Genomic DNA, 13,226 nt, shown 5'->3' with positions numbered 1-13,226 from the left:
AAGTAACTAATTACTGATTACTTTACTGATTACTTAATTAGTTACTTAGTTACTTTTTAAAAACATGGTACACAACCTGAATACATAATAAAGCAATAGGCCTTTCAGCCCAATTCTATTTTTCTGCATAATCCATCATATAAAACTGAATCAAATGAAAAAGTCTCTTTTAAAAATTGTTTTACTAGTTTTAATCTTTTAATCTTTTAATCTTATGCACATTGCATCGAGCAAAAATTCAATTAGTGCAACAGTCTTTGACTTGTTATGTTCTGCATGTTCCAGCACATAAAATAAAATGTTTTGTGTTTACACTCTTTCAAATCAATGCAAGTAAAACACAGCAGGGGGGGTCCGGGGGTTTCTCTGTGAATGCCACATTCCCGTGGCAGCGTGCTCGCTGCTCGCTCAGATTCAGTTAAATTTTTCGCTGTAGAAAGAAGTTTTCTTCCTGCGCAGAGTGAACAGCGGACGCTGTTTTTGTCACTTCTTACAGACTAAAACTCAAAGTAATGTGAGGACGTCCACGTCGCTGCACCGTCTCTCCTGCACTCCATGATATCTGCACACGTCTGTTGCTGCCACGCACGTCGCACACGCTTACGTCATTGTCATGAGACACTCTCACAGATGTGAGTTACTTTAAGGGAAAGTAACAGTAATCTAATTACTTTTTTGCATTAGAAATCCCTTACATTACTTGTTACTTGAAAAAAGTAATCTGATTACAGTAACCCATTACTTGTAACAGATTACTGCCCATCTCGAGCTTCAGAACGACTTCTTGAAATGGGGATAAATGCTGTGTTTTTCTAACAGGCTGCAGGTAACAAAGCGCCTAAAGATACAATTTAAAATCGGTTCTTTACTAAAGTTGGCTGTGATGTGGAGACACGAGGCTCTAGCGACCTAACTCTTCCCTTGACTTAGGTACCGTTTTATGTTTGATTTTATAAGTTGAGTAGCTTAACAAAGGTAGGAGACCTGAAAATGAGTGAAAAGGTTTTGAAAGCTTGGTAAAGTTGGTCAAGGCTTCTTTGAAAGTCTGGAGACTTTTGCAGTGACCTGTAGAATCTGCGACACCAAAACTAGTACTGAAGTGTTACCCACTGCAAGTATTCATTTCCCAAGCCCTTATTTCTATTGTATTCACTCAGATAACAGGAAGCCCGAAGTGATCTAAAAGCCAACCAGCAATTGGTAAGAAGTCACCTCATTGTGAGCTTTCATTTCCTTGTAATCCTGTTTCATAATCTCATTTCTGTCATTTCCTCTCTGTAGTTCTTCAGTGTTTGGTGGATGCTCGGCAGCAAATTGAGGTTACAAAATTTTTATATTTTGCTTTTTCGAGATCAAATCACGCTGATTTCCCTCGGTCACATGGAAATGGAAATTAGCTGGAATTTATATCGCACTTTAGAGAACAGTCTGCATTTACCCTTACACTCACACAGCACCTTATATCCACTACATTACATCCACAAGTTAACCTAATGTGCATGCCTTTGGGCTGTGGAAGAAAACTCACACAGGAGCAGAGGAGAACATGTAGACATCCCACAGCAAACGAAGCCTAGATTTCACGTCATCTTTAAGGCTAATGTTAGGAGCCCCGTCACGTGTTCGACCAAATGGCGTCCGCTTGCTCGAGCCAGCCCAGGTCACTCAAAGATCCTCTAATGCAGGACTACTTTCTCCATAACAGCAGGTAAAAAAAAACAATGGCCCTCAGCAAGAACTTCTAAGAAACACCACAGTACCCGCTGCATCTAACTGAATGCCAAGTAGCTGCCTGAGAGTCTTCGTGCGTGTGGGTAGCTGCGCACAAATTGGTGTGATCTGTTTAACTAAAACGTAGCATTTTGGAGACGCGCATGGGCGTGCAAGGCTCCGTGAAGCGAGCGCATCCAAAGCAGTGAAAATATTCACCGTGCGGAGACGCTGCCGCCATCGGCATGAATGGACGAGAGAAAGGCAGTGTTTTCAGTCGATGCCGGGTTATGGCGTGATGGTCTCGGGGCTGAAATTGCTGGAACAGACTTTGAAGTGGCTCGGATTTTTCATCTCTCTCTCTCTCTGTGTCCCTGCCTCCCACATCTGCTGCTATCATAATAACAAGCAATAACCCTCTTTCAGCAATAACCAAGACTTTTACGCCCGTAATGTGGCTTCAATAAATAATGTCATGTTTACCAAGGGGCTATATTTTACAGCAATTTAGTTTAAAGCATCCCCCCCACCCCCACATTGCTTTTTTGCCTCCTCTTGATGGAGTACAGTACATAATGTGGTGCATTAAGCACACCAGCAAAAACGCACATTAACACATTATCAAATGTGCTGATAGAGAAAACAGCACAGCCCATCATGCATAATCATAGCAGACATTAGGACAAACAAACAAAAAAACCAGCGAAAAATCTGCCTCCTGTGTGAGCTTTTGCAGACACGCGTGTGCTGCACATCAGCATACGGTGGGAAGTGGACGGCTTTTTCTGGGCGCCGTTGAAAGCGAGCAGCACAAGCATGGGGGCGCGTTTCATTAGTCTGTCAAACTCAATGATATTTAGAGCCCCACACCCTTGGCCAGGACTGGAAAACTCAATCAGCACTCTGATTTCATAACCCTGCTTGGTGACAGGGCTTATTTTATCGCCCCGCTGATTCATTCTAATAAACGCCGGCTGCCCAGCGCGCCGCCACTGAAATACAACCCTCTCCCTCCCTCCTGCTTCTGTCCTCGACGGGTCGACCTGGAAAAAAAAAAAGGAAAGAGAAAAGGGGAAGGGAAGGGTTGGTCGGGTGGGAGGGATAAATCAGAATTGTGGGAACTGGAGGGTGCAGATAATCCATCGCCAGGCCGGGCGGTGTAACGTGTGCCACCCCATCCCCATCCCTCCTCCTGCACCCTTTAGCACAAATCAGGGGCCGGGGACGCTGCTGATCTGTGTGGGCTTAGTGCGTCCATTGATTGCGGGCGATGGAGGGGAGGGGCGATAAATAATCGGAGGCAGAGTGCGGAGGGTGAAGGAAAACAATTATCTGCGGAGGTGGAAAGCACATAAAGCGAAGAATGATAAACGCTGTGAAATATGATTGACTCCAAGTGATATATGGAAGCCGAAGGACGGGCGAGAGAAGTCTGCGCGTGCAGAGATATCCTTGAGTGGCTGAGGACTCGCTCGCGCTGCCCCTGGCCTAACCACAATTTCTTCTGTGTTTGTGTTCGTGTGCGTGTTTGTGTGTCTTTCTCCGCAGACGACAGATGACATTGTTTCATCAGCAGAGTGCTCCAGCGACGACGAGGACCTGGAAGAGTGCGACTCCGGACATGCAGGTGGGATGAGTGTGTCGAGTTGTGCTTGCTCTGAAACCTGGTCTATTTCTCCTTATCTTTCTTTGAGTTGCTACCGAGGAGCTTCTCCTCCCTTAGCATCATGTCCCATGGGAGCTTCAAGTGTAACTTAAAAAAAAAAACGCCCACTTTCCCCCTCCCACCCAGAAAAAGTAGCCACAGTAAGCACAACGGGGTCCTCAGTGTCTGCCAAAAGTTTAAAGAACACTTTTTGGAGACGGGCGAAAGCAGTAAGAATGCACTTTCTACACCCTCGGCATGCTCTGCTGTAGGAAGTCCCACTCGGAGCTTGTACTGTGTATAAGTAAATGCACACAGCTTCCTGCCGGGACGTGTTAAAGCTCACGCCTTTCATCTCTGAAACAAGTTACACTTAGCTATGGGGCCACTGGTTGCAGACATGACGACGCGTTGATACTAATTTTGTTCTCTCGGCGTTCAGCTGAGAGCAAAACTTTACTCAACAAAGTACGAAATTAGTATCAAGCCCCATGTCGCCCGCACTGATGCTTCAAAATGTATCTGTCCTGTACTTGGTTGATTTCCTCTTGCTGTGCGTGTGTGCGTCTCTCTTGACAGAGGATACATTTTGAGATTCTTTCGAGAACAAAGATGCTTTCAGCCTAGATACTGTGATATGTAGCAGACTAACTGCAACAGAGCCTCTTCCTCCCTACTCCTTCTTCTTCTCTTGTTTGTACCTCTGTTTCCTTCGTCGGAGGCTTGCCTTACCTGAAACATTCTAATAGAGAACAGATATCCTCGAATTTCTGTGCGCATCGTCTCTCTTCCCTCCCTCCCTTGACACACACACACACACACAAACACGCACATATCACTTTGTGATTAGATCAAAGTGATAAGACACTCACTCAGTGGAAAATAACAACAGAGCTGGAAATAATGCCGCAGATTTAAAAGGAATGGTTATTTTTGAGGCAACTTGGGTTTGGATGAGTCGAATAAGCAGCTGTCAATCACGCTCCTGCCCAGGAGCTGTTGGCACGGATTCCTAATAACGCGGAGCAAAGCAAAGACTGTGAGCTGTATTGAAACTGGCTCACTATTTGAAAAGCAGCTCCCCTTAGGCGCTCTGGAAATCATTAACAGCTCCGGCTATTTGATTGCTTCAGTGTCCTTCAAAATACCATCACAGCCGGCTAATTGACGCCGCGCTAATCTGGTGAAACACAGCTCAGCTTAACACCGAGCATATGTCCACTTTTCACAGCTAATAATACGCCACCGCCGTGTTGCCCTTCCACGTCTGCGGTTGTGGACGATCGAGCGTTTATTTTGTTCTTAGGGAAAATCGGGTCTTTCCGCTGTGACGGATTTAACCATTTCTCTCCCAGTCTGAGAAAAGAAGTCGTCTATCGCTCGCTGATGGCGTTTGTTTTCTTGAAATTATGACCACATTTAGGTCTTATGGCTTTTTGATGTGGCTGGGGGGGAAAAAGCCATTTCCTTTCAGCATTTTAGGTGCCTTATCTAGCGTGAGTTGCTTGGGTAAAGGCAGAGATTATTGAAATCGAATGGGCACGCAGCTCACATGTTTCAATTTATTTATTTTTGTATCTCTTCAGACCATTAAAACCTCAAACCCAAGTATTCTCAAAAAGAAAGAAAAGTGAAAGTGCAGTCAAGTGAAGCGCAAGAAGCTTTTGCTGAGAGAACACGGTACCCTCCCCTCATATAGTGGCAACATACACACACTTACGCAAACATACCGTACATCCCATCATGTGGACACAGAAATTCATATCCTCATTCCTCGCCCCCACCTCCCCCTCCGCTTCCAGTCGTATGAACAGTTGTATGACATGATGTTGGGTTTCTTTTCCTTTTTTTCTCGTGTGATGCACATATGAACATCTCTCCTCTGTATCGATTTGGACCCAGCTGCTGGGTTTGTGTTTTTCTTTTCTTTCGTTCTTGTCTTCTTTTTGCTTTCCTTTGGGGCCTGGGAGGGTTGGGTGCGGGCTGATTTTACTTTCCTTGTTTTGTTGTTGTGGTTGTTTTCAGTTTTCGTTTGCTTTTCTTTTATTATTATCACTCTTATCGTTTCTTTGGCGTCCTCCTCATCATCCGTCGTCCATCATCCAAGCAAGGATAGAGCCGCTCCTCCCGTTTTTTGCCTCATCTTGTGCCGCATGAACTTTTGGTGGTTGGAAAAGTCAAAGTTCTCCTCCTCATCAAGTTTTGTGTTTTATTTGTTTATTTTGTGCCATATGGCTTCTAAAGGAACATCCCTCCCCCCACCTCCCCATTTTCGATACAACATAGGGAAATGAACGGCAACAAAATCTTTTCTTGCCATCATCCTTTTTTGGCCTTGTGCAGGCAACCCCATTCTGTCTCAAGAAAGTTGTGTGTGAGAATGACTCCCCCCTGTCGCCCCTTCCGAGCGTTACCCCGACCCCACCCCCTCCATCCCGTCTCACCCCACCTTCCTTCTTTTAGCCTTTCTGCATATACATGTCTGTTTGAATGCAGATGGCATAAAAAGACTTTTATTGCCACAAAGTATATCTGTTTTTCTATTCTATCTGTTGCTCCAAGTAGAAGGCATTTGTGGCATGCACTCTTGTACTGGACTGTACCGCAGCTCTGTAGACTAACCAGTAACCCTCTCCTCCAACCATCCCCTGCTTCAGCGTGGATATGATTGGCGTCCATTTTTACGCTCTGCTTCTTTTTCCCACCCATACGTCCCTCCACTCGGCTTCTACATGTCAGCGTGTGCGTGCTGAGGGGAGGGGGGGGTCTGCCCCCAGCAGCGGCAGCTCCTCCCTCCGAGGCGTCCCGTGTTCGTGCTCGTGCCTGCTGTCTCTGTCAGTGCTCCGTCTGCGTCTGCCAAACCAGCCTGTGTTGTCCGCTGTGCGTGCTCGTCTTGTGCTTGTGTTGTCTCCGTGTTGAAACCAAAACTGTTAAAACCTCACCTTGCCCCCTGCCCCCCCCCCTTTTAATCCCACGCGGGTTCCACGAGAGGGCCAATAGAGCGAATCCCGTGAGATGACTCACAGTCCTCTGCGTGCATTTACAGAATTGTCGGTTCAAGCTAAAGAAAGCGCCACGTGCAGAAATGCGTGAGCGCTGCGAGATGCTCAGTTTTGGAGGAAGGCAAATAAGTCGATTTATGATTTCATTTCACGGTGATTAACGGCGCCGTGGCTTGTCATTACCGTGCAATCAGAGCAATTTTATGATTAATGTGTCATTATATTGGGGTAATTGATTCAAATGATTTCAATCAATCCGCGAGTGCATTTCAAAATGTTTGATTTGTCCGTACAGCACCTACAAGCTGCCACGAGTCAGGCCTGATGGAACTAGGGTTTAATCTGACTCACGATAGGCCAAATTAAAAAGTCTACCTCCTAATGAGACGAAGCAGTGGATGTGGAAAAATGTCTTTGTCGCAGCAGAACTGTTTTTTTTTTTTTTGTGAGAGCTGCAAAAGCAAAGGTGTGACTAATAACATTAATGATGTCGTTGCTCCACTCTAGCAGTGCCCAAAAGCCATACCAGGCAGGCAGCTTTCATAAATCTTGGAACAAAGCCATCATCATTGTTATTAGTTACACCTCTGTCTCTATGCTGTGTAAAAACGTCTTATCTTAAGTCAAACATGGAGCGTTACGGTGGCTCTATTACAAACCTACTAGTAAATGTTCATAAAACCTGTAATATGTGAACCTTCCGAGCCCATAAAAAACACATTTCCACCTATTTGTGAAATGTTTGATCGACTAATGCCACAATATTTAAACGGGAGCAGCTATTCTGTTCCTTAAGATGCTCGATCTTCATGTTAAATTTCGGCCAAAGTTTCATATACAAATGAACCTGTTTCAAACAGCCTGTTCTCCTATCTGTAATGTCAAAGCAAGTGGATACTAACATGGTCACCCCAGGCACAGAAGCTCCACCCACCTCTTCAAACCTTTTCGAGGGGCAGCCAATCAAAGGAAGGAAGGCGCTTAAACTGCTTTTTTTACCCAGTTTAAGGTAAATAATAGGATTCGATGTTTCAAACTATGACTAAGCGGGATCCAAAACATCAGCTGCTTTAAGCTGCTCACTTATATATATTATAACTTTCACAATACCTCTGGATCAGATGACTGCGTTTAATGGGCAAGTCTACTTATACTGAAACTCATAACTCAGAGAGGATTATCACTGCAGCGTGTGTTAGTTTCATGCACCTGCAACTTTACTGCTTTGGGTCAATTTCACACTCGTCATTAGCGTCGTTTCCAGCTGCAGCATTGAAAAAAAGGGACAGGCACTGAGCTCGCTGCGGCAACAAGCTACTGTTAGTGAACACAGTTGCTGTATTGACTTTATAATATGAAGTTATCTTAATTTTTGTCTTCAAGGGGCCAAAAGAGAGTTTAGTGTAGATTCAGGAGATGAGATTCAGTGGATTTTGTACACTTCTTGCACCCCTGAAGCACCGCAGCTCCCTAACACACTTACTTTTTGCTGTGCTATAAGAATGACAGACTACCTGCTGAACATTATCGCACAGATAGGTTGTTTGAGCCTTTCTGAGCAACAGCCAGTCCAGGCGTTTTCTATAAGAGACGGCTCTCCTGCAAAATTGTGCAGCAGCAAGCACGCAGTGTAACTGTTGCATGCCACGCTGCAGTCAGCTATGTCATGGGAAGAATGTTTTTCCATAAAAAGGGCATAAATGATCCTGCATGCACTGTTACCCTCTGCCTTTGATCAAGTGCAGCGCAGATCAAACAGATGTAGTGTATTTATAGATGTTTCCTCATCTCGTTTGCCCGGGGTAGATAAAGTCCAGGATCTGGCGTTCAGATTAATCTTAGACTGGAGGCTGGGATGTAATGTTGTGTGATTTCTTCACTGCTGTATATGAAGAGCAAAGTGCAGGGTACGGAATGAAGTATGATAGGGATGGATCGCCGAGTTTCCTTGTGGCATCGGCTATGGATTCCGTCAAGCCCCGCCGGGCCGGCTGTCACTTCGACACAGGCCTCGGATCAGTTTAAAGGTTATCCAGCTGACACACGTCTGCCGAGTGTAGAGGTGCAGCCTAATGGCTGTACAGCAAATCGACCAGCTGACAGGGGCGAGTCGCCACGCCTGTTGGAGACGCCAATTTAATACACCGGAATGCGGCCCAGCCACATGATGACGGATTAAGAGCTATCCGCCATGCGCCGCGGCTACACAGGCGAGCACCTTCTTCCGGGGGTGCTTCGCGCATCCATGACAGGACAGACTTCTCCATCGGAGCTGTGAACGGAACATCGCTTAATGTTTAGAAGAGAAATGAATGTCCATCAGTGAGAAATTAGGTTTCTTCTGGCAGACGTGTGCGCAGACACGATAAGATGAGTTTAATGGTGGGGTAAAGTGCTTTGAAACGACATGCTTCTAGAAAGCTCCGCCGCTGCACGGTACACCCTTATAATCCCTGGCAAGTGTATCCACGCTGAGAATCTGTGTGCTGCTGGCCTTCTGGTAATCAGTTCCCTACCTGTAGTAGGTAGGAATGAATGAATCTGCTACAGCAGGTGTCTGGGCACAATGCTTGCACCACAATGGGATTTCAGGGCCCCAAACCACTGACTCACCCACAATTTGCGTCAAAAATCCCATTCAATCAGTTCATCCGCGGTGCGCCGGCTTTTCTGCTTCTATGGCGGAGCGTTGTCAAATCCCTGACACACCGTCAGGATTCATCTCCATTCGGAAGCCTCAGCAAACTTTTTGGATGGACACGGGGATCAAACCAGGGAGCGAGGAGAAGGAAAAGAGTGGGGGGAGAGGAGGAAAGTGAAGAGTAAGTGCTTTCTTGGAGATTTCTGCATCTGTAGCTCTCAAGCTGCTGAGGTAGTCAATCAGCCATTTAGTAGTTACTGTATTTACTTTAATTCCTCTTCAAAAAGCCCGCACACAGGCATGCAGCCTTTATTACATGGTGGGATGAAAAGAGGAATGGCTTTAATATTGAGTTTGTTTCATATTTTCATTTTAGTAGATGGGTTTCTCTCGTTGATGCAAAAGGAGGGAGAGTCAGTAGGCGTGCAGAAACACACTAGTCACAAGTCCTGACTTCCTTTGAGAAACTGGCTGCGGCTCTATCGGAGCGGAGAGTTTTTTGGGGGGGTGGTCTTGCTAGGATGGCAGGGTTTTAGAATAAAATCCCCATCCATCTTGATGAGTTTCGAAAAACAAACGCAATCTGGTTGAGCAAACCCATTAGAAAGCGGCGTGTTTGTCTGCTTCTGAAATGCAGCAAGACGTGCGGCGCTTGTGCAAGAGCTTACACAGGATTAAAGTGTTTACAAAACATCAAGGTCCTCTGCGCTGACTTTACTAAAACGGGGGGCTTCACTGCAGCGTCTCCCCTCCCATCCGAGTGTTTTGTTGATATAGCACAAAGCTAACAGTAGCCGAAAGCTGTTAGCCAAGAACGGAGTGAGAGGATGCAAACAAGGCCAAGACAACGAGGGCAGAGTTGGATAAATAAAAGCCTCGGATGCAATCGCTTTACTCCGAGACGCTCCTGTTTATTTAACAGGACAGCGCGGTTTTATGGCTCTGTTTGCTGGAACGTCACAGGTAGCGGCGACGTAGCGGCTTCTTTCCCCCTTTTTTTCAGTGAAAGACGAGAATGGCAGCGATGCAGTGCGAGGCCTCCGCTGAATCATGTCCTATGACATCCTCTGAATCAGGGCCGGAGCAGTGACAGGGACATTCGCATTTTAGATGCCGGCGTGGATAAGGAGCAGTCAATACAGTGTGACAGATGCCATATTTACTCAATAATGCTTCGCTCGCAGAGACGTGCTTTAAAAAAAACAAATGAGGTTTCTGTAAAACAGCCTGCAGAGGATTAACCCAAAGCTGATGTGCAGAGATAAATCCACCACGTGCCCTCTTGTGGAACTGCAGATGCTTATCTGTCAAACGAAGGCTGTCGGTTATGCACGTAACACAAAGCATCTAAACGTCCGACGATCTCTCTCTACCCCGTTCTCTGTATTAATTAGTGAAAGTGCTGGTTACGTACGGTGCACCGTAACTGCTAGTGAATGACTTCTTTACATCAGGAAAATATCCCACAGCCCTTTGCTGGCAGTCACCTTTACTGACCATTGGCCCGCCCCTTCTTAAGCCCCTCCCCCTCCCCCCACCATACCTGTCCCCCCTGGCTTGCTGTATTGTTATTGTATTATTACTCTCCCTAAATGCAACTTACTTAAGCATGCATTAACCCAACTTCTTAGAGTGGAACTAAAACAAACTCCAAAAGAAAGGAAAGAAAGCGTTTGTGTGATTTGCCTCTCTTTCTCTGACGTACATCCAGATTGCACGCCCTGTCCTGTGTTTTAAAAAGAAATACTAACAAGAGAAATGTATTGAGGTAACTAATAATAACCCGCTTATTATTAGTTAAACGAAGGTGGCGACACTTTCCTATAAACTGTCCCCCCCCCCCTCCCTCTCTCTCTCTTTGTCTGCCTCAGTGTGTGCTTTCTGGTTGTTCATCTTTGATAGTGTGAGAAATTTAATGCCTTTCTTTCTTGCTTGCTAATCTCTCTTTATCTGTTATTTTCCTCCTTTTTTGTACATATATGATAATCCACATATATGTGAACCTCTCTGTTTCTTTTCTGACAATGTTCAAATTTAAACTGCTAATTTGTTGCGAATCACAATTGCGATGTTATTTTTTTTATGACCCCCCCCTCCTCCTTTTTTAATTAGAACAAAACTTCCTCTTTTCTCTATGAACTAATTAGCGTTTCGTAAACAGCAGAAGGCTCTTAAGATTGGGTATCAAAACCATGCAGCTGCACTGAGATTTTCATAGAGAAAAAAGAGAAGCTGCCTCGAAAAACTGCTAATCCTGGCCCCGATCTGAAAACACTGCTTTCCAAAACTGTTTCCGTGCCGATCTCGAACATCCACCTGTGAAGTTAAGCGCTTGTCTCCGATTGGAAATTGGGATCGAATCGATTAACGAGTCTGAATTCTTTTTTTGTGCATGGCAAAAGAAGTTGCAGCTTAGGGTTTGTAAAACTGTCAGTGTTGAGAGTGCTGTTCTCTTTTGTAGATGGGCATGTATATGCTCATTGTTTGTATATCCCCATCCCTTCCTTACAGCCAAAAGCTCTAATGCCGCCCGACCGCTTCGTGCCGCCTTTACATGGACATGGCAACTGATGTACACGTTCACCCCCATCTATGTCATTTCCTTCCTAGTATGTTCATAGGTCCCACCCCGTCTCACACTCCCTCCTCCCGAAACCCCCTTTACGTAGAGATTCTAAGATATGTACAGTCATCCAATTTGTTCGTAGCTGACGAGCAAGCTAAAGCCGAGCGAACGAGCAAAAAAAAAAGAAGAAAAGAATGAGAAAAAAAAAGTCATCTAATCCGGCTGTAGATATTTATGGAGAGACTTATCAATCAAAGCAAGAATTATAGATATACTGTTTTCTTTTTTCTAATAAAATGATTCTGAAAAATCCAAAAATAACAACAAAAAAGATCCTGAACAGAATGGTGAAGATTATTTTCATGTCATGATGTGTGGATGTATGTGTTGTTGCCTCCCTGTACCATCCTGTCTAAGAACAAAAGAGAGAAATATATACTTACTTAATCAGAAAATGTTAAAAAGAAACTAACCTAACTTGTCCAAAGGCATTCTTACACAACTTTCTTTTGTAAATTTTTTTTTTCTTCCTGCCAAAATCATGCGGGCAATTTGTTGATGTAAGTTGACAAAACTGATGGTATGCTTTCTTCCTTTGAAAACTGTTTCATCTTTTTTTCGTAGGCTTTTTTTCCGAGCTGACTTTGTTTGGTTTTCTTTCTTTCTTTTTTTAATTTTCCTCTTACTAATCCTTTCTCTAAATAGCTCTATCTGTGGCTTTACTTTGTGAATGTTTCTTACGATGTTTGCTCTAACTCTAAACTCTTTTCGTTTGTTTTTTTTGTAATGCCTTAATTATTATTTCTATTTTTTTTTCCTTTTTCATTTTCTGTTGTGTTCTTTTTTTTTTTCTTTATTGTTCCAAAAGGTTTGCATCTCTTTATAGTGCCCTGTTTGTGAGCCTTTGCAATGTACAAACAATCCACCTTGGCAAGAGGATAAGCAGCTTCAATAGACATCTGAATGTTTCAAAGTCTTTGTAGTCGTCCAACAACAGGTTTAACCAATGAAAGGCAAATGACTTTATTATAAAAGAGGCAGACACATGTGGAAGCATGTCTCTGTCTTTTGATCTTACGTGTGAATAATTAATAACGTCCAACTGCTCTTACAAGCTGTTACAAGCCAGCAAACATTCAGGTGTCGCTGAACTGCCCGGTGACTTTGTGCCACTGTGGTAACTGTAGGGGTCAAAAGGCAAGAGGCTAGGGCAAGTAGGGGAGCCCGCTAATGTCGAGGGAAGGACAGGCTCGCTCATCTCCAGCAGCATTTCAGCTGTGACTGCAGCGAGTAGATCAGTCAGCCAGACCTAAACTTGCCTATCAGCTTCCTAAGAGGTGCGAGATATCGTTTTGGGACTTTGGAGACCATCCAGCCCAAAGACACAACCTCTCATTTTTCATCATTGTGATGCTTTGTGAAGCTTGTTAGTATTTTCCAGCCCGTGTAGGTCAGCAGGGTTAAAAAGCGTCGCTCCGAGCAGCTACGGTATAAGAAACACCTTACAAATAGCTTCTCATTTCAGACTTAGTTAACTTGCTTTCAGGCCCACTGGCTTGCACTTGAATTGCAAAACCAATGCTAATACCCTCTGCTTCTTTTTTATCCACAGAGCACATCTCTCGGTGCTCATAGTTTTAGGCTAAAAAGGATTTACACTTG

General features: G+C 44.6%; 1 protein-coding gene across 5 annotated transcripts in view; it reads left to right on the top strand.

Annotated features, from left to right (window-relative positions):
* The window catches only part of nrxn3b (neurexin 3b), a 331,545-nt gene that overhangs the window by 297,122 nt on the left and 21,197 nt on the right, over window positions 1–13,226 (top strand). For 3 of the 5 annotated variants that reach the window (XM_040017566.1, XM_040017565.1, XM_040017564.1), the window contains 2 exons: window positions 3,259–3,337; window positions 11,510–11,977. In XM_040017566.1, coding sequence (XP_039873500.1) covers window positions 3,259–3,337; window positions 11,510–11,619 — 189 coding nt within the window. In that variant the 3' untranslated portion in view covers window positions 11,620–11,977. Of the gene's footprint in view, window positions 1–3,258; window positions 3,338–11,509; window positions 11,978–13,226 lie in introns of those variants that run through there. The other 2 variants (XM_040017562.1, XM_040017563.1) reach the window with 1 other exon arrangement.

The sequence above is a fragment of the Simochromis diagramma genome, unplaced genomic scaffold, assembly GCF_900408965.1.
Source record: "Simochromis diagramma unplaced genomic scaffold, fSimDia1.1 OVJJ01000802.1, whole genome shotgun sequence".
NCBI classification, from domain to species: domain Eukaryota; kingdom Metazoa; phylum Chordata; class Actinopteri; order Cichliformes; family Cichlidae; genus Simochromis; species Simochromis diagramma.
The sequence above is the reverse complement of the archived record's forward strand: the minus strand, read 5'-3'. Positions and strand labels throughout refer to the sequence as shown.